Source organism: Hemiscyllium ocellatum, chromosome 15, assembly GCF_020745735.1.
Source record: "Hemiscyllium ocellatum isolate sHemOce1 chromosome 15, sHemOce1.pat.X.cur, whole genome shotgun sequence".
NCBI lineage: Eukaryota > Metazoa > Chordata > Chondrichthyes > Orectolobiformes > Hemiscylliidae > Hemiscyllium > Hemiscyllium ocellatum.
This window is the reverse complement of record NC_083415.1, coordinates 62296313-62324119: the sequence shown is the minus strand read 5'-3', so window position 1 is coordinate 62324119 and position 27807 is coordinate 62296313. Positions and strand designations below refer to the sequence as shown.

Genomic DNA, 27807 nt, shown 5'->3' with positions numbered 1-27807 from the left:
AGGAAATGATGACATACTTCCAAGTGAAAACTGATCTTGTTCCTCAGTAACTTCGGGAAGCTGCTGATTTGTCTGAAGTGTATCCTGTCCTGTCAATCAATGCAATTCTCTGGTTGTTGCCATAGCAATTGCAGTTTAATTTTCTGTCCATTTTTTTAAACACTGAAGAATATTTTAAAGAAAATTAATACTGCCAACTTTAAAAAAAAGATACAATTCACAAATCACAGTAGATTAATGCTAAACTTATTCAGAACAATGGCAAGAATTAAAAGGTTTGAAGAGTTGATCGAGGCAGGGACAAAAGCACTTCGGTAAAACAGGTCTGCAGAGTATAATGCAGTTTGCAATGTGCCAATTGTTTGTTTTAATGTCATGGGATGAAATTTCACTTTTAATTCTCTGAAAGGCCTACCCCTGTTCCTACTTCATGTATGCTCATACGACTTACCATGGAGGGGCTTTGCAGATAGGTAATATCAGACAGGTAGGGCCTCCAGTTTTACTCTGGCTCACAGGGGGAAAGTTGGTTATCAACTCTCCACCCTTACCCTGGAGTCTCCAGGAGCTACATCTCAGACAGAAAATAATACAAACATATTTGTCATTTTCTTTTGGTCACTTCTGTTTATTGGTTGCAGAAGGATTTGGGGTAGGAAGATACAGGCAGAGTCTTGTTACCAGATTGGATTCCTTCCATGTTTTTTTTGCTTTCCATTTGGCCGATGGGAAGTTGGGTACTGCAAGAGTGGAGGTATTGAACAGCCAATGACCCAAGTGAGGGGCTGGGCATGTTTGAAGGTAGTTATGTGATGAAACCTCCAGGAATATATCTGACAGAGTTAGCAACCCAGTGAGATTGTGGATGGGCAGTTGTCTGGCGTTAGATTTATACACTTATCCCACTGCAATTCCTGGGAGTCAGGGTTGTGGGGTGGGGGTGTGTGAGAAGTGGAATGATTCTGGCTTAATTTTAAACTAGTAATAATGGTCTTGATGTCATTGAGCATTTAGGTGGGGAGTTCAGTTCTTGAACAGTCCTGGCAGTGAACATTTGAATCAAGATAAGGTAAAGCTCTTAGATGGCTCAGATACTAATTCATGAGTAAAATGGTTGATGAGTGTCTTGGAAATGTTTGGGGAGAAGGGCAAAAGAAAATTTGGAGAGGGGAATTCTTTTCACAAAATATGTGACGGGGATTCTCATGTGCAATGAAAGTCAACAGCAACATTTGTACTTATCAAGAAAGTGGGAGCAATGAATTTTCAATCTGAAACTTGTCACAAATCCTAGAGAGTTTGCTGTGATAGTGAGCCCCACAGTCTTGCCTGTGGTGTGTGGTGTTTCTTGCAGCAACTTCTATGGCACACCAGCAGGTTTTTAAACCTTTCTTCAGTGACGCAGGATCAGATGCTTAAATGTTTTACAGATGTCCCCTCGTCCTCTTGGTGTAATTGAGCTGAAGGTAGCAGTAGTCTGTATTTTTTTTCTCTCTAAATTGTGTTGAGCTCCTCAGTTGGTTGCATGTGGTTTCCCTATTACTCAGAGCCTGCTGGGAACCACTAGTTTGCAATCTGTAAAATAGAAGACAAATGACAGACACTAACACATGAGGCAATATGTCTAATCTGTCAAAGGTTCACAGTTGAGATTCACTGGGAATAGCATCAAACACATTCTCTCTCCCTCTCTCTCTCTCTCTCTCTCTCTCTCACAGAAACTCCTGACAATTCAGGATTGACTCAACTTTTAGTTCTGGTTTTAATTTTGCAATCTAATAAAATTAATATTCCAGATTTTTCTTTTCAATCCCCTAACTCTGCACCTCAATAAGATCACCTCTCATTCCTCCTTTCAGTGTAGAATAACCCAAATCTCTCTATTCTCCTTAAAACAGTCTGATTACAGAGATTAATCACACGATGCTTTCCTAAACTGCCCTAACACCTGAATATCTCAGTCGTCTTTTGATAGGATACTACAGATGGAGTTTAAACTCTACTGCTCTCGCTTCTAACTCTGTGGTTTTGACTGTGGGTATTAAACTGGATGAGTTTGCTGATTGGCACCGTCTTTTCTCCAAAACATCGCCAGTAAGCGGACATTCATTACAAAATAATGAACCATAAATTCAGTCTCAAGCACTTACAGTAGTAATTAACACTATTATCGTATTGTTTCCAAACCATCTGGGTACAGTGATGTCAAGATATGCTGCCGCAACGTTGTGCAGATGAGTCATGAAGTACAATGTAGCCAAATGTGGACCACAACTCAAAGCAAAGATATTGGGACCACATAGTTCAAGAAAGGCCTTCCAAAGAAGGTAGATAAAAAGGGTAATGGGTCTTCCAGGCTATATGTCTGCTCTCATTACAGAGGGATGACTGGTGGTGGTTTAACCTGAGGTTCAGCATGCCTCCGCTAAGGGGAGAGGTTGAGAAGGTGAGTCCTTCATGTTAATAATGAAGGTCAATAAATCTGACTGAGGTCTAGGCAATTAGCAGACTTGACATTCAGTAATTTAATCTTGCAGTAAATATATTTAGTGCAAAATAGATTCTACTTATTGATTGTTGTAAAAGAGACCATTGGTTTTTAATCATTCCCCCACTGTGATATCTCTAACTCATTACTGACATCGTGAAATCACCATGTACTTTGTAATTTAGTTTATGAAAATCTACAGGGGACAGAAGTGTCAGGCAGTTAGAGTAGGTTCAGCTGTGTGTGGTTGATGTGTGGGTGTGAAGGTGAAAGTTTAGGTTAAGCGTGTGTATGGTGGGGTGTGGGTGGGGGTATGAGGGTGTGGTGGTGAGAGTGTGGACCTGAGGGTATCTGTCATTAAGGATGAGCAATGTTGGCAGTGCATTATCTCAAATTGCTAGTTCCTGACAAGTTGTTTGATGAGGACAACTGTGAAGTACAAGATGTATTCAAGGTCACAACAAGCCAAAATAAGTTACAGAAAAGAAAGCAAAATCAATACCTTCTATTCTAATGTTGTCTCTGTTTCTGCTCTGTGATGGGTTTCCTGCAAGCAGAAAAAGGAAATGTATTGATCCTCATTGTTTCAGTGCTTCTATGATATAGAAATATAGAAGGAAGGGGCATAAATAGGCCATTCAGCCCCTTGAAAGTGTTTTGCTATTTATTGCTGATCCTGTATCTGAATGCCATACTATGCTCTTGCCCCATGCCCCTCAACACGTTTAACCTCTGGAAATCTAATTCTTAAATATATTGACTGACTTAGTCTAATAGCTTTCTGTGGTAGAGAATTCCATAGATTCATCACCTTCTGAGGCAATAAATTTCTCATAAACCCTAAGTGGCTTTACCCATCCTTTTTCCCCCATGTTGGGGACTCCCAGCAGGGAGCCATCGGCCATGCACCTGGCTCACAGCCCTGACAGATTGTTATATCTCAATCCATCCAAATACAGATTCAGTCAGTCCAGCCTCATACAAGAAACCTGCAATCCGCAGGTCTCTGTCCCATGAGCATTTGGTGCACACCCTTGACGTCATGTTTATCTTTCTTTCGCTAAGGAGTAGTTTCAATTCTTTATGTTCTCTAGTGTTTCAACTTACAATTATAAAGCACTTTTAATTGCAATAAAGCAATTCAAGATGCTTCATATCACAGTGTTATAAGGCAGATCACTGAAAATGTGATCGATGAGCAACAGAGAGTTGGAGAAGCAGTGAGAATGCTAGAGATTAGGGCCTAGGTAGCTGAATGTACCACAGTCAATGCATGAAGTTAGGACATATAAGAATCAAGGAAACAGAGTTTTCTGAAACAGAGAAAATGCTGGAAAAACTCAGTAGGTGTGGCAACAACCGTGGAGAGAGAAAAACCGTTAACGTTTCCAGTCTGGTATGACTCATTTTGGATGGTCAGTGCATATTTTAAAGATGGAGGTAGCTGGATTCTTGTTGGTAAAGGAATTAAGGGTTATCATAGGTTATTGGAAAGTATAATTGAACAGCAAAGCAGGCTTGATGAGCTGAATGGCCGATCGTGTTCCAAGTTCTTATGTTGTTCTGCTGACAAATGTGCCTATCATACCAAACATAGATAAAATGATAGCATTACACAAAAATACAGCACAGGAGGAGGCCACTCAACCCTTCAAAACTGTGTCTAATGTTTGGTATAGTATCCTTTCTTACTACCTCCCCAAGGAACTTTAGACTCACATTACAGGATATACTCTAGGCCATGTTCTTGAAGATTCCAGAAGATCCCTCCCGCCCCCGGCCTTTGGAACTACTTCGACGCCATTAGCCATGCGGCTGGTGCAGCTGCCATCCCCATGCTGATTGATGATGTCACTTCCGCCTCCATCATGCTCAGTGACTTCCGCCACCCCTACTGCCATGTCTGCCACCACTTCTGCCCCCACCAATGCCACTTACCTGCATTCTGCTGACACGCCCCCCCACAGACCCCACTGTCACCATTCCCAGCCCCCAGAACCCTGAGGGGAACACCACCCCTGCTCATGATTCCAACCCCATTACCCCCACCACTACACCAACTCCAGTTACAGGCTCCGCCCCCACTCCCAATTCCGCACCCACACTAGATCCCAGCTCCCAGCCCTGCCGAGTTTTCATCATTCCCCCTGACCACCACCTCACTGATGACGAACGAGCAGTCCTCAGCAAAGGACTCACCTATATCCCCCTCCGCCCACGCATCAATGAATTTAACACATGCCGTGATGTCGAACAATTCTTCTGCCGCCTCCGCCTCCGAACTTACTTTCACAATCAGGATTCCCGCCCATCTTCCGAGGACCCCTTCGCCCGCCTCCAACACACTCCATCCACCTGGACACCCTGCGCTGGCCTATTACCTGCCCTCGACCTCTTCATTTCCAACTGCCGCTGGGACATTAACCGCCTCAACCTGTCTACTCCCCTCCCCCACTCCAACCTCTCACCCTCACAACGCACAGCCCTCCAATCCCTCTGCTCCAATCCCAACCTCACCATCAAGCCAACGGATAAAGGGGATGCAGTGGTAGTCTGGCGCACTGACCTCTACACCGCTGAAGCCAAATGCCAACTCGAGGACACCACCTCCTACCGCCCCCTCAACCATGACCCCATCACCAAACCATCATCTCCCAGACCATACAGAACCTCCTCACCTCAGGAGATCTCCCACCCACAGCTTCCAACCTCATAGTCCGGGAACCCCGCACTGCCCGGTTCTACCTCCTTCCCAAGATCCACAAGCCTGACCACCCTGGCCGACCCATTGTCTCAGCATGCTCCTGCCTCATTGAACTCATTTCTACCTATCTCTTCCGAGGACCCCTTCACCCACCTCCAACACACTCCATCCACCTGGACACCCCGCGCTGGCCTATTACCTGCCCTTGACCTCTTCATTTCCAACTGCCGCCGGGACATTAACCGCCTCAATCTGTCTACCCCTCTCCCCCACTCCAACCTTTCACCCTCACAACGCGCAGCCCTCCAATCCCAACCTCACCATCAAGCCAGCAGATAAAGGGGGCGCAGTGGTAGTCTGGCACATGGACCTCTACACCACTGAAGCCAAACTCCAACTCGAGGACATCTCCTCCTACCGCCCCCTCAACCATGACCCCACCCTCCATCACCAAACCATCATCTCCCAGACCATACAGAACCTCATCACCTCAGGAGATCTCCCACCCACAGCTTCCAACCTCATAGTCCGGGAACCCTGCACTGCCCGGTTCTACCTCTTTCCCAAGATCCACAAGCCTGACCACACTGGCCGACCCATTGTCTCAGCATGCTCCTGCCCCACTGAACTCATCTCTATCTACCTCGACACTGTCCTATCCCCCTAGTCCAGGAACTCCCCACATACGTTCGAGACACCACCTACGCCCTCCACCTCCTCCAAGACTTCTGTTTCCCCGGCCCCCAACGCCTCATCTTCACCATGGATATCCAATCCCTCTACACCTCCATCCGCCATGACCAGGGCCTCCAAGCCCTCCGTTTTTTTCCTCTCCAGACGTCCCCAACAGTACCCTTCCACCGACACACTCATTCGTTTGGCCGAACTGGTTCTCACCCTTAACAATTTCTCCTTCGAATCTTCCCACTTCCTCCAGACCAAAGGGGTAGCCATGGACATATGTATGGGCCCCAGCTATGCCTGTCTCTTTATTGGCTAGGGAGAACAGTCGATCTTCCGTAATTACACCAGCACCACTCCCCACCTCTTCCTCCGCTACCTTGATGACTGCATTGGCGCCACCTCATGCTCCCGCGAGGAGGTTGAGCAATTCATCAACTTCGCCAACACATTCCACCCTGACCTTAAATTTACCTGGACCATCTCTGACACCTCCCTCCCCTTCCTGGACCTCTCCATCTCCATTAAAGACGACCAACTTGACAGTGACATCTTTTTACAAACCCACTGACTCTCACAGCTACCTGGATTACACCTCTTCCCACCCTATCTCTTGCAAAAATGCCATCCTGCATTCCCAATTCCTCTGCCTCCGCCGTGTCTGCTCCAAGGAGGACCAGTTTCACCACAGAACACACCACATGGCCTCCTTCTTTAGAGACTGCAATTTCCCTTCCCACGTGGTTAAAGATGCCCTCCAACGCATCTCGTCCACATCCCGCACCTCTGCCCTCAGACCCCACCCCTCCAACTGTAACACCCCTGGTGCTCACCTTCCACCCTACCAACCTTCGCACAAACCAAATCATCCGCCAACATTTTCACCATCTCCAAACACCCCATCACCAGGGATATATTTCCCTCCCCACCCCTTTCCGCCTTCGCAAAGACCGTTCCCTCCGTGACTACCTGGTCAGGTCCACGCCCCCCTATAATCCACCCTCACATCCTGGCACCTTCCCCTGTCACCGCAGGAACTGTAAAACCTGCGCCCATACCTCCTCCCTCACCTCCACATCCATCAAAGTTCTACCTGCACATCCACTAATATCATTTATTGTATCCGTTGCTCCCTCTGCGGTCTCCTCTACATTGGGGAGACTGGACGTCTCCCTAGCAGAGCGCTTTAGGGAACATCTCCGGGACACCCGCACCAATCAACCACACCGCCCTGTGGCCCAACATTTCACCTCCCCCTCTCACTCGGCCGAGGACATGGAGGTCCTGGGCCTCCTTCACCGCTGCTCCCTCACCACCAGATGCCTGGAGGAAGAACACCTTATCCTCCACCTCGGAACACTTCAACCCCAGGGCATCAATGTGGACTTCAACAGTTTCCTCATTTCCCCTTCCCCCACCTCACCCCAGTTCCAAACTTCCAGCTTAGCACTGTCCCCATGACTTGCCCTACCTGCCTATCTTCTTTTCCACCTATCCACTCCACCCTCCCCCAGACCCTGACCTATCACCTTCATCCCCTTCCCCACTCACCTACTGTACTCTATTCTGGATCAGTGATGCTGGAAGAGCACAGCAGTTCAGGCAGCATCCAACGAGCAGCGAAATCGACGTTTCGGGCAAAAGCCCTTCATCAGGAATAAAGGCAGAGAGCCTGAAGCGTGGAGAGATAAGATTGGGGGTGGGGAGAAAGTAGCAGAGAGTAGAATGGGTGAGTGGGGGAGGGGATGAAGGTGATAGGTCAGGGCGGAGAGGGTGGAGTGGATAGGTGGAAAAGGAGCTAGGCAGGTAGGACAAGTCCGGACAAGTCATGGGGACAGTGCTGAGCTGGAACGAGCAGCCCTCAGCAAAGGACTCACCTTCATCCCCCTCCGTCCACACATCAATGAATTTAATACATGTCGTGCCACCGAACAATTCTTCCTTCGCCTCCGAGCTTACTTTCACAATCAGGATTCCCGCCCACCTTCCGAGGACCCCTTCGCCCACCTCCAACACACTCCATCCACCTGGACACCCCGCGCTGGCCTATTACCTGCCCTCGACCTCTTCATTTCCAACTGCCGCTGGGACATTAACCGCCTCAATCTGTCTACCCCTCTCCCCCACTCCAACCTTTCACCCTCACAAAGCGCAGCCCTCCAATCCCAACCTCACCATCAAGCCAGCAGATAAAGGGGGCGCAGTGGTAGTCTGGCACACGGACCTCTACACCACTGAAGCCAAACTCCAACTCGAGGACACCTCCTCCTACCGCCCCCTCAACCATGACCCCACCCTTCATCACCAAACCATCATCTCCCAGACCATACAGAACCTCATCACCTCAGGAGATCTCCCACCCACAGCTTCCAACCTCATAGTCTGGGAACCCTGCACTGCCCGGTTCTACCTCCTTCCCAAGATCCACAAGCCTGACCACACTGGCCGACCCATTGTCTCAGCATGCTCCTGCCCCACTGAACTCATCTCTATCTACCTCGACACTGTCCTATCCCCCTAGTCCAGGAACTCCTCACATACATTCGAGACACCACCCATGCCCTCCACCTCCTCCAAGACTTCCGTTTCCCTGGCCCCCAATGCCCCATCTTCACCATGGATATACAATCCCTCTACACCTCCATCTGCCATGACCAGGGCCTCCAAGCCCTCCGTTTTTTCCTCTCCAGACGTCCCCAACAGTACCCTTCCACCGACCCACTCATTCGTTTGGCCGAACTGGTTCTCACCCTTAACAATTTCTCCTTCGAATCCTCCCACTTCCTCCAGACCAAAGGGGTAGCCATGGTGCCCCAGCTATGCCTGTCTCTTTGTTGGCTACGTAGAACAGTTGATCTTCCGTAATTACACCAGCACCACTCCCCACCTCTTCCTCCGCTACATTGATGACTGCATTGGCACCACCTCATGCTCCTGCGAGGAGGTTGAGCAATTCATCAACTTCGCCAACACATTTCACCCTGAACTTAAATTTACCTGGACCATCTCTGACACCTCCCTCCCCTTCCTGGACCTCTCCATCTCCATTAATGACGACCGACTTGACAGTGACATTTTTTACAAACCCACCGACTCCCACAGCTACCTGGTTTACACCTCTTCCCACCCAACCTCTTGCAAAAATGCCATCCCATATTCCCAATTCCTTCACCTCCGCTGTATCTGCTCCCAGGAGGACCAGTTCCACCATAGAACACACGGAATGGCCTCCTTTAGAGACAGCAATTTCCCTTCCCACATGGTTAAAGATGCCCTCCAACGCATCTCGTCCACACCCCGCACCTCCGCCCTCAGACCCCACCCCTCCAACTGTAACAAGGACAGAATGCTCCTGGTGCTCACCTTCCACCCTGCCAACCTTCGCATAAACCAAATCATCCGCTGACATTTCCACCACCTCCAAAAAGACCCCACCACCAGGGCTATATTTCCATCCCCACCCCTTTCCACCTTCCGCAAAGACCGTTCCCTCCGTGACTACCTGGTCAGGTCTACGCCCCCCCCTACAATCCACCCTCCCATCCTGGCACCTTCCCCTGCCATTGCAGGAACTGTAAAACCTGTGCCCACACCTCCTCCCTCACCTCTATCCAAGGCCCTAAAAGAGCCTTCCAGATCCATCAAAGTTTTACCTGCACATCCACCAATATCATTTATTGTATTTGTTGCTCCCGATGCGGTCTCCTCTACGTTGGAGAGACTGGGCGCCTCCTAGCAGAGTGCTTTAGGGAACATCTCTGGGACACCCGCACCAATCAACTACACCGCCCTGTGGCCCAACATTTCAACTCCCCATCCCACTCTGCCAAGGACATGGAGGTCCGGGGCCTCCTTCACCGCCACTCCCTCACCACCAGGCGCCTGGAGGAAGAACGCCTCATCTTCCGCCTCGGAACACTTCAACCCCAGGGCATCAAAGTGGACTTCAACAGTTTCCTCATTTCCCCTTCCCCACCTCACCCCAGTTCCAAACCTCCATTTGCACTGTCCCCATGACTTGTCCGGACTTGTCCTACCTGCCTAGCTCCTTTTCCACCTATCCACTCCACCCTCTCCTCCCTGACCTATCACCTTCATCCCCTCCCCCACTTATCCACTGTACTTTATGCTACTCTCTCCCCACGCTTCAGGCTCTCTGCCTTTATTTCTGATGAAGGGCTTTTGCCCGAAACGTCGATTTTGCTGCTCATTGGATGCTGCCTGAACTGCTGTGTTCTTCCAGCACCACTGATCCAGAATCTGGTTTCCAGCATCTGCAGTCATTGTTTTACCTATGTTCTTGAAAAGCTCTGAGTTTTTTTTATTCAAGCTTCAAGACTTGTATTGACACTGGGGACTTCAAGGGTAACATGACAAATCTTGTTATTGGAACACGCCAAAGCTCCTTACAGTGAGTAGGGAGGGAGGATGTATCTAGACATCGGTGTCGATTTCACTGCTCGTTGGATGCTGCCTGAACTGCTGTGCTCTTCCAGCACCACTGATCCAGAATCGGTGTCTTGATAGCAGTTTTCACCTCATGTTAGAGTGAAGTCATCTTTCAGCAGGCCACTCAACTCAACACAAATGAAAAAATTATAAATTTAGGCAATTAGAAATAAAATCAGAAAAATGCTGAGCAGACACGGAGAGAGTGGAACACAGTTTCAGATGGATGTCAATTCATCAGAAGGGCACAGTTCTGCAGTGAGATTCCAATGTTTTATGGCGGTTTTTATTCAATTGAATACATTCTTCAAGGTGTTCTGCGGAGGTCAGGGATTAGTTAGGTCTTTTTGGTTTTCATTGGATATTGTGCAAAAATACCTGGAATCATTGCTGCCTTACAGCACCAGGGACTCTTGGGCAACTGTGTGGAGTTTGCACATTCTCCCTTGTGTCTGCATGGGTTTCCTCTGGATGCTCCAGTTACCTCCACAGTCTAAAGGTGCTAAATTACCCACAGTGTTCAGGCATGTGCATCCGAGATGGGTTAGCCATGGAAATGCAGAATTATAGGGTAAGGAGTTGGGTCTGGATGGAGTGCTCTTTGAAAGGTCAGTGTGGACGTGAGGAGCTGAATGGACTTGCTTCCACACTGACGGCATTCTATATTATCACGAGGTCAGCTCGTCTGCTTTGGTTTGGGGGTTTTTGCTGTGTGTATGTTGATGGTAAGATTTCCTAAATGATGACATCTCACTTTTGGAGCCTAAGAACATAAACGAGGGGCAGGAATAATCGACCTGAAAAAAACCCCAGAAATTGCTTGAGAAGCTGTGGTGGCGTCTGAGAGAAAACAGAATAAATGTTTCGAATCCTTTACCCACCGTCAGGCCCTGTTGCCAGAGGAGCTGTTTTCAGCTCACCCACTTACGATCCCCTTTATCAGCTTTTCATTGCGCATGGGGTATTACCATTCACCCCTTTATCTCCCTGCCTTTCTCTCTCTCTCGGCTCAATCTTCACTTACTCCTTCCCCACTCAGCCCCGGGCCCACCTTTTCCTAGCTGCTATTAGTTCTGAAGAAGGGTCACTGCAGACGAAACATTTAATTCTGCTTTCTCTCCACAGATGCTGCCAGACCTGCTGAGTTTCTCCAGCAATTTCTACTTACTTCCAGTTTTCCAGCATCCCCTGAGCGTACTCCAGCATTGCACACCTTACCTAGTTCCTCATGGCCACTTTCCTACTCGCTTGATGTATCCCTTGATTTCCTAAGAGCAAAGATTGAGCATCTACACCCCTCTGAGACCGAGAAGAAAAATTCTACTCCTCTCAGTTCGGAATAGTCAGCTGCTTAACCTCGAGACTGTAGCCCTACGTCCGGAGCAAACAATCTCTGTCTGCCCTGACACAATCCCTTCAGAACCTTTGACGTTTCAAGGAGATGACCACTCATTATTCTAACCTCCGGAGAATATAGACCCTGTTTACTCAGTACACGAAAGTGAGGACTGCAGATGCTGGACATTAGAGTCTCGATTAGAGTGGTACTGGAAAAGCACAGCATCCGAGGAGCAGGAAAATCAATGTTTCAGTCATAGGCCCTTCATCAGGAATTGTTTACTCAGTGTCTCATCCCAACACAGACTTCTCTTCCCAGGGGCTGCTCTAATGACCCTTCATTGACCTGCTTCCAAGACAGGGATATTCCTCCCTAAATGTGGACCAAACACCACAATATTGCAATGTGATCCCAGTAAAGCCCTATATCTCCCTGTTTTTATCCAAACAATAAATGTTCATTGCCTTTGTACATCTTTGCTGCTGCTATACGCTAGCTTCCTGGGCCCCTTTAAACCGACCTGAAACACTAGATATTAACACTGAAATGAAAACAGTTTTACACCTTTAAAACAATCTTCCTTATTTTCCATTGTTATTACCAAAGTGAATAACCTCACGGTTCCAACCTGCCAACTTGTCGCCCACTCACTTCACTGCCATATCTTTTGCATGAAAGCCAAACACTGCAGACGCTGGATATCTGAAAGAACCAGAGAAAGTGCTGGAGAAACTCAGCAGGTCTGGAAGCACCTGTGCGGAGAAAAGCAGAGTTAATGTTTTGAATAAGATGGGACTGTTCTTCAGATTGTAAAACAATCCCAAACAAGTGGTCGTAACTTCAGACTTAAAACAGAGATGATGTGGAATTAATTTTCTCAATGAGTCCTGAATCTGTGGGATTCACTATCCCAGAGTGCGGAGTAAATTTGAGGAGGAGATAGATTTTAATTAGTAATGGACTGAAGGATTATGGGAAGCAGGCAGGAAAGTGGAGTTGAGGCCGGGATGAGATCAGCCATGAATTTATCAAAGGTGCTGCAGGTTGGTGGGGCGGAATGGCCTCCTCTCAGTTGTTTACGGAAGGCACAGGGTGACTGCTTCGCGTTTAGAAAAGTCTCTGATTTATTAATTAAAAATCACAGCCTGTAGCAACTGGTAAGGGGAAATAAATTGGTTTTCTTTAGGCTTGAGAAACATTTTATTGCAGAGGAAGAATAGCTCCTTCCTTCTCTGAGGTCTGATAGCTTCCCCCACTCAGCTTCACACCCCCAGGCTGTTCAGCTATGTGGTAGCCAATCACACTGCTGTTGTCAGGCAGGACACCTTTGTCATTGATAACAGATCACAAACCCACAGACCAATCAACTGCTCATTGTTGCCTGTATCTCCATTTGTACACAGCCCTTGACTCCAGCTCGTCTGCAAATATTCACGACTGTTTGAAGCACTAACTGCACAAACAGCACTGACAGAGTATGTCAGGTTACCTGCTGTGAAACACTGCACCCATCCTCAGTTTTTACAACAGTTACTTTCCCATTTCAGTCCACAATCAAAAATACAGAAAAGTAAAAGACTTCTAGCCCAAAAATTCTAATTAATTTATCAAAAACTATTCCCCATCTGTAAAAATGAATTTACTTTGTGTGGACGTCCTTCGATTTTCTAAGTGCAGCATGAATATTTTCTTAATAAGATTCCAACATCTTTCCAATGACTGACATCAGGTTGTTTCTCTCTGCTTTCTTCCTGAACACCACCAAAGGATGTGAAAGGCAGCTTACAAGTTCTGTATTATCCCTTTTCAATTATTAATGTAGGGAAGAAAGTGAGGTCTGCAGATGCTGGAGATCAGAGCTGAAAATATGTTGCTGGAAAAGGAAACATTCATTCCTGATGAAGGGCTTATGCGCGAAACGTTGAATTTCCTGCTCCTTGGATGCTGCCTGACCTGCTGCGCTTTTCCAGCAACACATTTTCAGCTCCAATTTTTAATGTAACCTCACATGTCTCCTGACACGAGCACATTTTTTCAGAGCTGAAACAACTGGGGCTGAACAAAACAACTATGAACTGCAGATGCTGGAGAACATCAACAAAAACAGAAATTGCTGGGGAAACTCAGCAGGTCTGGTAGCATCTGTGGAGAGAAAGCAGAATTAACGTTTCAAAATGGTTGCAGAGTTTGGGGCAGTTTAGATTGGGTGTTTGGGGGGTGGAGACTGTGGGTAGTGGGGAGATGGATTACTGAATTCAGGACCGGGGCCAAGATCACTGCATCTGTAAACTGAATCAGATAGAAAGCAGTCATGCTGAGTTCAGATAATAATGACATGGTTACAATAAATGAAAAACAGATCCTGTGTTCACCTCATTACAACCCAGCATAGACAAGTGGTTTCATGTCTTAGTGAGATTTGTATGTGCCAACAAACTGCTTTCAATTAAATACAAAACGCCAGGCTTGTGGGTCAAGCAATTTGACCAAGATAATGGTCTTCTAATGAACACGTGTGTAATGAACAATTAGGACCTGGGAGCTGGCTTCAACAAGAAAATGAGTGAAGTATTCGATACATCTTTTACTTCCAGTGATAATGTAGAGTATCAATCCTGAACACAGCATCTTGTGTCTGACTCAGCTAGCCACCTCTTGATTCCCGGTGGTCACAGTGATGTACTACTGAGAGAATGTCACAGTGTTGCTAGTTTAGAGAAGAAAAACTTGCAGATGCTGGAATCCAAAGCAGACAGGCAGGAGGCTGGGAGAACACAGCCAGCCCGGGAGCATGAGGGGGTGGAGAAGTCAATGTTTCGGGTGTAACCCTTCTTCAGGACTGGGTGTGGGTGTGGGGGGAGCTGCAGATAAAGGGGGTGGCAAGATGGAGTTAGAGCACCCCCCCCAACAAACGTAATAAAGACAGATTCCCCTTGTCCTCACCTAACAATCTCTGCATCCAATTCATCATCCTTAAACACTTCCACCAACTCCAATTAGACCCCACCGCCAATTACATCTTACCCTCCCCACCACTCCTGGACTTCCACAAGGACCAATCCCTTCAACAGTCCTTGGTTTGTGCCACTCTCCCCAGCCTCCACTCCCCCCCCCCCCCATCCCCCCTGAACCCCTGGTACCTTCCCTTTCAACCAGAAAAGATGTAAAACCTGCTGGTACACCACCTCCCCCTCGCTCACCTCCATCCAGGGCCCCACACACTCCTTCCAGGTGAGACAGAGGTTTACCTGCCTCTCCTCCAACCTGGTTTACTGCATCAGGTGCTCCCGATGTGGTCCTCTCTACATCGGGGAGACTGAACATAAAGCTAGGGAACGGTTCACCGAGCACCGGGCCCACAGGGGCTGACCGGACTTCCCAGTTACCATCCATTTTAATTCCCCTTCCCCACTCCTTTTCTGACATGATCATCCTTGGCCTCCTCCAATGCCACCATGAATCAGACCGCAAATTGGAGGACCAACACCTCATTTTCCACCTGGACATCCTACAGCCCGGAGGACTCAACATTGAGTTCTCCAACTTCAAAGACCCTCCTTTCCAGCCCCTCTCCCTCCCTTCTACTGCTCCCGATCACCAACCAGATTCATTCCTCCCATTGACCAACCAGGTCGTACCCTCTTCACCTATCCCCATCTCACCACACTGCCCTGCCTCCCCCTTTATCTGTAGCTGCCCCTACACCCACCCCAGTCCTGAAGAAGGGTTATACCCAAAACATTGACTTCTCCACCGCCCTGATGCTGCCTGGCTTGCTGTGTTCTCCCAGCCTCCTGCCTGTCTACATTGTTGCTTGTGCCAATGTTGGCTGTGTTCTTGCTGAGTTAGAAACTTGTGGTTACAACTCCCACGACAGAAAGCTTGAGTTGACTATTGACTGAGTGAGTGCCGTTGTGTCAGAGGTGCTGTTTTTTGGTGAGAGTTTAAACTGAGCTACCGTTTGCTCTGTCAGGTGGATGTGGAAAGATCCTGTGGCATTATTGTGGAGGAGGGCAGCAGAGTGACCTGGTCAATGTCCATGCCTAATCCAAGCATCATCACACGACAGGCTGTGGGAGCTTGGTGTGCACTAGCTCATTTCCAACAGTGGGAAGAAATGCTTGCACTGAATGGCTCAGTGGTTAGCACTGCTGCCTCATAGCGCCGGGGACCCGCATTCGATTCCAGCCTCGGCAACTGTCTCCAAAAGAGAAAATGCTGGAAAATCTCAGCAGGTCTGGCAGCATCTGTAAGGAGAGAAAAGAGCTGACGTTTCGAGTCTAACTGACCCTTTCTCAAAGCTTTGACAAAGGGTCAGTTAGACTCGAAACGTCAGCTCTTTTCTCTCCTTACAGATGCTACCAGACCTGCTGAGATTTTCCAGCATTTTCTCTTTTGGTTTCAGATTCCAGCATCCGCAGTAATTTGCTTTTATCAGGCAACTGTCTGTGTGGAGTTTGCACATTCTCCCCGTGTCTGCGTGGGTTTCCTCTGGATGCTCCGGTTTCCTCCCACAGTCCAAAGATACAATTGCAACATTTAAAAGGCATCTGGATGGGTATATGAATAGGAGTGTTTTGGAGAAACTATTGGGGCTGAAAGGCGATAAGTACCTGATGGTCTACATCTAAAGGGGATAAGGAGGTGATGGTAAGAGGCAGTCAATGGATTAATAAACACCTTCCAAGCAACCAGGGCAAGTTGCCAGGCTTTGTGTCTGCACTAAGCAACAGGGCAAGTCGAAAGTACTATGAGTCTTAACCTGTGGCTGAGGAACATAGCACTAACACGCAAGTCAGGGAGACAGTGGATGTCCAGCCAAGTAAGTCAGGAAGCACTGTCATAGCAAACAAACTACCCCAGAGCTGCTGCATGGCCTGTGCACAAAGGGTCCTTGTAGCAGCATTCATTTTTAAAAAAAATTTCCTAAAGTATGAAAACAGGCCCTTTGGCCCAACAAGTCCACACTGACTCTCCGAAGAGCAACCCACCATACCCACTCCCCACATTTACCCCTGACTAATGCACCCAATTCTATGGGTAATTTAGCATGGCCAATTCACCTAACCTGCACATTTTTGGACTGTGGGCGGCAACTGGAGCACCCGGAGGAAACTCACACAGACACGGGGAGAATGTGCAAACTCCACCCAGACAGTCACCCGAGGTGAGGCAGCAGTGCTAATCACTGAGCCAAAATGTTACCCCCAATTCCATCCCCGAGTGCCCCAAGACAATGAGGAGGTGGGTCAGAGATATGCCATGATGGTGCAGAGGGTCTGGAATGGGCCCTGAGACATTGGAGCACTTAAATTCTCCCAGAGAGGGTAACAGTGGGGGGTAATGATGAGCACTGAACCCCGTGAGTACACCTCTCGCTGCTCAATAGCGAGAATCCTGTCTCAACATCTGGAGCTTGGTTGAAAACTGTAACTTGTTGCTCCCTACTTTGAGAAAGGTCTCACCCGGCTTCTCATGAGATTCTCGGCGTAGCTTGCATTGTTCAGGAAGCTGGAAAGATTCTAACTGTGGAGGCCAGCACATTGTATTCCCTGTCACCCTCCAGCAAGACTGTAGACAAGGTGGCCACGGGGTTTGCTGCTGTGTTGATAATGACTCTATTCTTCACAAGCAGAAAGACGTCAAAAAGACAACATTAGAGGCACACTACCTGAATACATGCAGGGGACTGATTCAACAGCCCAGTGACAGTTCACCCAAAGGAACCAACCTGCCTCTGACAGCCTCAATGCAGGGTATGGCCAAGCCTATTCAGCGGGGAGTGGCAACATGACAGAGCTCCATCCCTTTTCATGAACAGTTGCCTGTGGCTCAGTGGATGTAGTGTCTTGCCTCTGAGACACACATTTGTGGGAACAGGTTCCATTCCAGAAGCTTCAGCAGAAAGCCCAGGCTGACCCTTGCAGACATTTTGAGGTGCTGTACTGACGGAGGTGTCCTTTTGGATCGGTGTTTGGATGAGAGGTTCAGCCAAGGTCCCCATACCAGCTCAAGGATTTAAAGGTCCACTGGATACATCCGGAGCCAAAGTTTATTCCTGAGCCACCGTCACTATAAAGAGGGTCAGTAAATCTGACATGTGTTGTTGGTGGGATCATGCTATGTACAAGTCATTGTAACTGTGACTCCATCTGAAAAGTATTGGATTGTGTGCACAGGCAGTTCTTAAAGTTGTGAAAGGTATCAGTCGTAAAATCCCTACAGTGTGGAAGCAGGCCATTCAGCCCATCAGGTCCACACCAATCCTGTAAGGAGCATCCCACCCAGGCACGGTCCCCATCTCTATCCCTGTAACCCTGCATTTCCACCTGACCTGCACATACAGTCGTAGAGTCATAGAGATGTACAGCACAGAAACAGACCCTTCGGTTCAACCCATCCATGCCGACCAGATATCCCAACTCAATCTAGTCCCAACTGCCAGCACCTGGCTCATATCCCTCCAAACCCTTCCTATTCATATACCCATCCAAATGCCTCTTAAATGTTGCAATTGTATCAGCCTCCACCACTTCCTCTGGCAGCTCATTCCATACACGTACCACCCTCTGTGTGAAAAGGTTGCCCCTTAGGTCTCTTTTATAATCTTCCCCTCTCACCCTAAACCTATGACCTCTAGCTCTGGACTCCCCCACCCCAGGGAAGACTTTGTCTATTTATCCTATCCATGCCAAGGGCAGTACAGTGACTCAGTGGTTAGCACTGCTGCCTCACAGCACCAGGGTCCCAGGTTCAATTCCAGCCTTGGTTGTGTGGAGTTTGCACATTCTCCCCGTGTCTGTGCGGGTTTCTTCCGGGTGCTCCAGCTACCTTGTGCAGGCCAAGTGAACTACAACATAGTGTTGGGTGCATTAGTCAGAGGGAAATGGGTCTGGGTGGGTTACTCTTTGGAGGGTCGGTTTGGGCTGAAGGGCCTGTTTCCACACTAATTAAAAAATAATCTAATGCCCCTCATGATTTTATAAACCTCTATAAGGTCACCCCTCAGCCTCCAACACTCCAGGGGAAACAGCCCCAGCCTGTTCAATCTCTCCCTGTAGCTCAGATCCTCCAACCCTGGCAACATCCTTGTAGATCTTTACTGAACCCTTTCAAATTTCACAACATCTATCCGATGGGAAGGGGACCAGAATTGCACGCAATATTCCAATGTCCTGTACAGCCGCAACGTGATCTCCCAACTCCTGTACTCAATATTTTGACCAATAAAACAAGCATACCAAACGCCTTCTTCACTATCCTATCTACCTGCGACTCCACTTTCAAGGAGCTATGAACCTGCACTCCAAGGTCTCTTTGTTCAGCAACACTCCCGAGGACCTTACCATTAAGTGTATAAGTCCTGCTAAGATTTGCTTTCTCAAAATGCAGCACCTCACATTTATCTGAATTAAATTCCATCTACCACTTCTCAGCCCATTGGCCCATCTGGTCCAGACCCTGTTGTATCTGAGGTAATTCACTTCGCTGTCCACTACACCTCCAATTAGTCTCATGCTTCCTTGAAAACAATGTTTGAACACATTACTCAAGATTGTATTTCTGGCCCACTTTCTATTTATGTGTTTAGGTTTCCTTGGGTTGGTGATGTCATTTCCGGTGGTGACGTGATTTCCTGTTCATTTTCTCAGGGGGTGATAAATGGGATCCAAGTCAATGTGTTTGTTAATCGAGTTCCAGTTGGAATGCCATGTTTCAAGGAATTTTCATGCGTGTCTCTGTTTGGCTTGTCCTCGGATGGATGTGTTGTCCCTGTCAAAGTGGTGTCCTTCCTCATCTGTATGTGAGGATACTAGTGAGAGAGGGTCATGTCTTTCTGTGGCTAGTTGGTGTTCATGTATCCTGGTGGCTAGTTTTCTTCCTGTTTGTCCACTGTAATGTTTGTTACAGTTCTTGCACGATATTTTGTAAGTGAATTATCCAAAATTCACAAACCAGGAGCCCCCCTCAGGCCCATAGTCTCGCTACCTGGAACACCAACTTACAGGTTGGCCAAGGAGCTAAACCAAAGACTAAAACACTTTGTAGAAGATTCACGCCACTCCATCCACTCTACCCAAGAATTCTTGAAGACCATCAAAGACACCAAGATAGAAACGAATGAAATAATGGTCTCCTTTGACGTAACAGCCCTGTTCACATCCATCAACATTAACCTGGCCAAAGAAACACTGACTACATTATTAGAAGACCCAAAGACACATATACCAAACACAACCAACTTCATCAGCAAGGATAATGTCATCAAGCTAATGGACTTATGCCTTACCACCAACTTCACCTGCAACAACATAATTTACAAAATACCGTGTAAGGACTGTAACAAACACTACATCGGAAAAACAGGCAGAAAACTAGCCACCAGGATACATGAACATCAACTAGCCACAAAAAGACATGACCCTCTGTCACTAGTATCCTCACATACGGATGAGGAAGGACACCACTTCGACTGGGACAACACACCCAACCTAGGACTAGCCAAACAGAGCCATGCATGAGAATTCCTAGAAGCATGACATTCCAACCGGAACTCTATCAACAAACATATTGACTTGGATCCCATTTACCATTCCCTGAGAAAAACGAAGAAATGACATCATCACAGGAAATAACACCACCACCGGGAATGACATCACCAACCCAAGGAAGCCTAAACACAGAAATAGAAAGTGGGCCATGCCACCAGTGCTTCGTCCAGAGGCTCACTGATGATGTTACCGAGTATGGTGAAGAAAATGTCTGAAAACAAACCTTCCAGCTCAGTGAGCAAACCCTCAGCCAGAACCTCAACTTGAGCTACCTTCTCAAAGCTCAGGAGCAGAAATGCCTACATGGGTCAACGAGGCTGATAATTCCATATCAGCTGTGCGGAGGTGAATGGTTGAACTGTTCCTTTCCTCTGCCTCTGAGTTCTTGTCCAGAAAACATGGTTGATACATTCTGTAGAATATACACACCCCCATCTGAGCTTAGTTTGTATGTTTCATATTAACACAAAGTACACTGGGCTCTGTCCTCATTTAATCACATTCCTGCTCAGTGCAGTTTGAACATAAGATGCTGGTTAAAATATTTTCACATCCAACAAAACCTTTTCTGATGTTAAGGTATGATAAATTACTGCAACTTATCAGCAAACACAAGATCAAACAAATATTAGAGAAAGCAAAACTCTCTGATTTCATTCAGGCTGTTTGAGGCAATATTAAGATTGGTCCTGAGGACCATGGCATCACTCTCCTGTTAGAGACAGATTTGTTGGGGTTGAACCTGGGGTCACCACTCCTCAGGTCGGGGGGAGAGATTGAGAAGGAGAGTCCTTTATGGTGACCTCAGCCACTGCAGGAGTTGAACCCACTCTGTTGGCTTCACTCTGCATCGCAATGGAGCTAACTAACAGCCAAACACACCAACCTGTTCCAGGGCAAATCCACCCACTGTCTGGCTGTAGATCTAAACAATTTGGACAAATCTCAGGAAATACAGGCTGATGGTGTCCCATCGCTCTGTTGGATTTGTTAACTGCATTCCCAATATAGACCTGCTGCTGGAAACTGAGTAGGTTCCCTTCAGCTGTTGCTTTCCAGCTTCCTCACCCCCACCCTCCGACTGATTTTTCAGCCCCGCTCCCCCCCACCCCACCCCCCCCAACTACTGTCCTGATGAAGGGTTTGTGCCTGAAATATCGATTCTCCTGATCCTCAGGTGCTGCCTGACCTGCTGTGCTTTTCCAGCAACACACTCTCGACTCTGACTGTCCAGCATTTACCGTCCTCACCTTCACCTTCAAGGCCGAGCACATGGGCGATTACTGAGAACTGGGCAATTTCCAGCAATCTCTGTTTGTGTTTCCGATTTACAATATCCGTGGATCTTTAGGATTTTACAGAGAATTGTGCCTTGTTTCTGAGATCACTTTGGGAGCTCAGTTTACACTTGGCCATTCCCTGCCACACCAGCGCAAAAGATTGAAGAATTTCGAATGTCATCAAGCAACCTGAATCACTTTTGTTTGGGTTTTCTCTGCTTCTTTACCCCAGCTGAAGAATGAACTCCCCAGAACCTGATCCCACTCCCAAAACTGGCCACCTCCCCATGGACTCATTGCCCATTCACACAGCCACACAGGTAGGAGCAGGACTCTCTCCATCACAGTGAAATATTTGATTTGTGAAGACAAGTGAACAGCAATGAAACAAACAGCTCAGTATAGGTTTTTTTTTAGATTAGATTACTTACAGTGTGGAAACAGGCCCTTCGGCCCAACAAGTCCACACCGACCCACCGAAGCGCAACCCACCCATACCCCTACATATACCCCTTACCTAACACTAGGGGCAATTTAGCATGGCCAATTCACCTGACCCGCACATCTTTGGACTGTGGGAGGAAACTGGAGCACCCGGAGGAAACCCACGCAGACACGGGGAGAACGTGCAAACTCCACACAGTCAGTCGCCTGAGGCGGGAATTGAACCCAGGTCCCTGGCGCTGTGAGGCAGCAGTGCTAACCACTGTGCCACCGTGCCACCCACAGGTTCTGGAAGTGATTTTCAACAATTTGTTTTCCTCAGGTGGAGGATCATGAAATGTCCATTTTAGTGGAATTTTGTTCCACTGTTAGGTTAAAGTTTGCTCCTGGACCCCGGATTTAGACACAGCTCAGACTCATTTTGAAAGGAAATAAAACAAATGGTTATGGTTTATTAAATTTCCCAGCTGCACTGGTCATCCGTGTTGTCACAGGATATGTTTATGAATTTTAGTGGAAATTTAAGCTGGAATTTAACCCAGTGCAATTTAAAACACACTTTGATCATCATCTCCCAAATGCGCCCAAAGAGGTAACTCTAACTTCTTCATTGTTGCTAGGGAACGCTGGTACCTTCTGTTTTACAAATTTTTCAAAATCCTGCTTATCCTGTGAACATGGTGTGTCTGCTGTGATTTAATTAAGAAAGTGCAGCAGCAACTCAGTATCTGTGGAGAGAGAAACGATTGGGTTATCTCTGTTTTTGCTTGCTGTACCATTAAAAGATGCAGGATTATGGTATGAGGCTTCTCCTGAAGGTCAGAAACCACATGGCCCCAGGTTAGAATCCAACCCGTTTATTTGAAATCATAAGCTTTTGGGGAGTAGACCCCTCATACAGTGTACAACATTGCTGCAAACATTTGTGATTTCAAATAAATCTGTTGGACTCTAACCTGGGCTCATGTGACTTCTGACCTTGCTCACCCCTGTCCATCACCGTCACCTCCACATCGTGGTTTCATGAAGGTGGCATTCCTTTATTTTTAGAATTAGAAAGGTACAGCACAGAACAGGCCCTTTGGCCCACGATGTTGTGCCGAGGTTTAATCCTAATGTAAAATATAATAACTTAACCTACGCACCCCTCAACTCACTGCTATCCATGTGTATGTCCAGCAGTCGCTTAAATGTCCCCAATGACTTTGCTTCCACCACCAACACTGGCAACACATTCCATGCACTCACAACTCTCTGCGTAAAATACCTAACTCTGACGTCCCCTCTATACCTTCCTCCTAATATCGTCAAACAATGACCCCTCGAACTGGTCAATCTGCCCTGGGGAAAAGTCTCTGGCTATTGATTCTATCTATTCCTCTCATTATCTTGTACACCTCGATCAGGTCTCCTCTTTCCCTTCTCTCCAGAGAGAAAAGTCCGAGCTTATTCTACCTTTCTTCGTAAGGCAAGAGTTCCATCCCAGGCAGCATCCCTTCTTTGCACCCTCTCCAAAGCCTCTCTATCTTTCCTATAGTAGGGTGACCAGAACTGTACACAATATTCCAAGTGTGAACTCACCAGGGATTATAGAGCTGTAACAAACCCTCGCAGCTCTTAAACTCAATCCCCCTGTTAATGAAAGCCAGAACATCATATGCTTTCTTAACAACCCTATCCACTTGGGTGGCAACTTTGAGGGATCTATGTACTTGCACACCCAGATCCCTCTGTTCCTCCACACTGCCAAGAATCCTGTCTTTAATCCTATATTCAGCATTTGAGTTCGACCTTCCAAAATGCATCACTTCACCTTTATCCAGATTGAACTCCATCTGCCATTTCTCAGCCCAGCTCTACATCCTGTCTTTGTCGTGCTGCAGCCTGCAGTAGCCCTCAATATTATCAATGACACCTCCAACATTTGTGCCCTCGGCAAATTTACTAACCCACCCCTCAACCTCCTCATCCAAGTCATTTATAAAAACTACAAAGAGCAGAGGCCCAAGAACAGAGCTCTGTGGGGCCCCCACTCAACACTGACCTCCAGGCAGAATACTTACCATCTACAACCACTCTCTGCCTTCTGTCAGCCAGCCAATTCTGAATCCAGATAGCCAAATCTCCCTGTATCCCATACTTCCTGACTTTATGAATGAGCCTACCATGGGGAACCCTATCAAATGCCTTGCTGAAGTCCATATACACCACATCCACTGCTCGACCATCATCGACTTGTCTTGACACCTCCTCAAAGAACTCAATGAGATTTGTGAGGCATGACCTGCCCCTCACAGAGCCATGCTGACTGCCTTTAATCACACTATGCTTTGCCAAATAGTCATAGATCCTATCCCTCAGAATTCTTTCCAAACTCTGCTGACCACAGACGTGAGGCTGACTGGTCTGTAATTGCCCTTAGGGATTTCCCTATTACCCTTCTTGAAAAGAGGAACATTCATCTCTGTCCAATCCTCCGGTACGACTCCTGTGGAGAGTGAGAAAGCAAAGATCTTCGCCAGCGGCTTAGCAACCTCCTTTCTTGCTTCCCGGAGCAGCCTGGGATAAATCTGGTCTGGCCCTAGGGACTTATCAATCTTAACGTCTTGCAAAATTTCCAGCACATCAATTTCATCAAATTTGATCTGGTCAAGCCTGTATCCCAGCTCCTCAAAGTTCTCATTCACAACAAGGTCCCTTTCCTCAGTGAAAACCAAAGAAAAAACTCAATTAAGGCTTCCTCTATCTGCTCAGACTCCACACACAAGTTCCCTCCGCTATCCCTGATCGGCCCTACCTTCTCCCTGATCACTCTCTTATTCCCCACGTATGAGTAAAATGCCTTTGGGTTCTCCCTAATCCTTCCTGCCAAGCCTTTTTCATGCCCCCTCCTGGCTCTCCTCAGTCCAGTTCTGAGCTCCTTTCTAGCTAGCGTGTAATCTCTAAGGCTGTGCTAGATCCTTGCCCACTCCACCTTACGTAAGCTGCCGCCTTCCTTTTGACGAGAAGTTCCTCTGTTCTTGTCATCCAAGGTTCCTTAATCTTAGCCCTTCTTGCCTGTCTCAGAGGAACAAACTTGTGCATCACTCACAACAACTGCTCCTTAAACAGTCTCCACATGTCTGCTGTGCCCTTTCTGTGGAACAATTGCTCCTTCTGTATTTCCTAACTCCTGTCTGATAGCATCATAATTTCCTTTCCCCTGATTAAATATCTTCCCTTGGTAACTGCTCCTTTCCCTCTCCAAGTCAATGCTAGATGTGAGGCAGTTGTGATTGCTGTCACCAAAGTGTTCTCCCCCTGTGAGATCTGACATCTGGGCTGGCTCTTTGCCAAGCACCAAATCCAAAATGGCCTCTCCCCTCGTCGGTCTGTCTACATACTGAGTAAGGAAACCCTCCTGAACACACCTGACAAAAACGGCTCCATCCAAACCATCTGCACTAAGGATATTCCAGTCAATATTGAGAAAGTTGAAATCACCCACAATAATACATCTATATTTTTCCAGAATCAGCCAGCCTATGAGTTCTTCAATCTCCCGACTGCTCTTAGGGGGTCTGTAGAAAACCCCCAATGAGGTGGCTGCTCCCTTGCTGTTCCTAACTTCCACCCATACTGACTCAGTAGACAAACCTTCCTCAACACCCTTGGTTTCTGTAGCTGTGATGCACTCTCAGATTAGCAACGCCACACCCCCTCCTCTTTTTCCACCCTCCCTGTTCTTTTTAAACATTCTATACCCTGGAACATCTCGCAACCATTCCTGCCCCTTTGAAACCCACGTCCCCGTTATGGCCACAACATCATAGTCCCAAATACTGGTCCGTGCTGTAAGTTTGTCACTCTTATTTCAGACACTCCTTGCGTTAAAGCAGACACACTTTAACCAATCCTTTCGTTTCATCTCGTGAGAAACCTTCACTACATCCTGTCACCATCCTGTCTGCAACTGCCCCCCTCTCAGACATATGGCTCTGATTCCCACCCCCTGCCAAACGAGTTTAAATCCTCCCGAATCACACGAGCAAATCTCCCACCCAGGACAAATCTCCCACCCAGGACAAATCTCCCACCCAGTTCAGGTGCAACCTGTCCTTCATGTATAGGTCCCATCTCCGCCAGAAGGCATCCCAATGGTCTCAGTATCTGAAGCCCTCTCTCCTGCACCAGCCTTGCCACCACGTGTTAAGCTGCATTCGCTGCCTGTTCCTCACCTCACTATCTCGTGGCACCGGTAGCAAACCTGAGATCACTGCTCTATTTATCCTGCTCTCTGTAGTCACTTTTCAGATCCTCCATCCCTTTCCTGGCTATATCACTGGTGCCAATATGTACCACAATTTCTGGCTGCTCACCCTCCCCCTTCAGAATCCTGTAAATCCGATCACCAACATCCCGGACCCTGGCACCAGGGAGGCAACACACCTTCCGGGAGTCCCGTTCCTGACCACAAAATCTCCTGTCAATCCGTCTAACTAGTGAGACAACTAGCGTTTTTCTATTCTCCCCCCTTCCCAGGGAACTTTTCACTTTCTGCTTTTGTCTGAGGGGCAGGATAGTGGAACAAACCAAAAACTGAAAATGTTTTTTAATGCCTTTTTAATGTTGAAAATTGCTTTTATTCCCAAAGCATTTCCCTCCCTTTTGTTCTAATTCCTCCCGTGAGTTTTGTTTATTTAAGCTAGGAGCTGTCCTCTTAGCACCAATTAACTGTTTCTTTTAAAATCTAGAACTGAATGAGTCGGTTGTGAATTGATTTGGGGTCTGGTGTAGTACTTTAGTTTTTGTTGTAGTTGTAACTTCAACTCTGAACTCAGGTTGGTGGTTGATGGTTAGGAAAAGATCTTTCACAATTGCTCCACTGCTATCACATTATCAGTTAATGACCAGTTAATGAGTTGGCACACCAAGGATTTTGTGCTCAATTGCTGTCACCATGATGCAGTTTGTGGTTTTCTGTATTAGCCCATGTAACGTATATCACAAAGAGTCGGCTTGTTGTAAGACAGACGTTTCAAAGTTTACTTACAATGCTAACTATTTGCATGACTACAATATGACAGCAATATGCACATAATCATGGCTCTCTCCTCCTTGATGTCACTGTACAATACAGACAGTGCATTGACTGACTGAAGAAACTCCACAGACTCCTTGACACAGAGAGCAGAGATGCGTTTATATTAAGATGTCACTTGTTATGATGTGAGACAGCTCTGTCGATGCTACAGACTGGTTTGATTGCAAATCTATGACAATACATAGGGTTAGTGCTGATCGAGTGGGCACTGTTCGAGTGTCAGTGCTGAGGGAGCGCCTCACTGTCAGAGGGCTGTGTTGAAGGAGTGTCGCACCGTAGGAGGGTCAGTGCTGAGGGAGTGGGCACAGTCGGAAGGTCAGAGCTGAGGGAGTGCTACACTGTCCAAGGGACAGTACTAGTGGGTGGGCACTGCCAAAAGGTCAGTGCTACATTGTCGGAGGGTCAGTGCTGAGATAGTGCTGCATTGTCAGAGAGTTGGAGCTGAGGAACCACTGTCCTGTTGGAGGGTCAGTGCTGAGGGAGTGGGCATAGCCAGAAGGTCAGAGCTGAGGGGTGCTACACTGTCGGAGGGTCAGTGCTGAGGGAGTGCCGCATTGTCGGAGAGTTGGGGCTGAGGGACCACTGTCCTGTTGGAGGTCAGTGCAAAGGGAGTGCTGCACTGTCACAGAATCAGTGCTGAGTGAATGGGCACTGTCAGAGGGTCCATGCTGAGGGCACTGTCAGCGGGTTAGTGCTGAGGGAGTGCCGCACTGTCGGAGGGTCAGTGCTGAGGGAGTGCTGCACTGTCGGAGGGTCAGTACTGAGGGAGTGCCGCACTGTCAGAGGG

The 27807-nt window shown here is 47.5% G+C and overlaps 1 protein-coding gene across 1 annotated transcript in view; it reads right to left on the bottom strand.

The window, feature by feature from the left end:
- Positions 1-235: 235 nt before the first annotated feature.
- raly (RALY heterogeneous nuclear ribonucleoprotein) overlaps positions 236-27807 on the bottom strand; it is a 129185-nt gene continuing 101613 nt past the window's right edge. Inside the window, exons 8-9 of the mRNA XM_060836171.1 lie at positions 2991-3035; positions 236-1575 (exon numbers count right to left, since the gene is read on the bottom strand). Coding sequence (XP_060692154.1) covers positions 2994-3035 — 42 coding nt within the window. The 3' untranslated portion in view covers positions 236-1575; positions 2991-2993. The remainder of the gene's footprint in view (positions 1576-2990; positions 3036-27807) is intronic.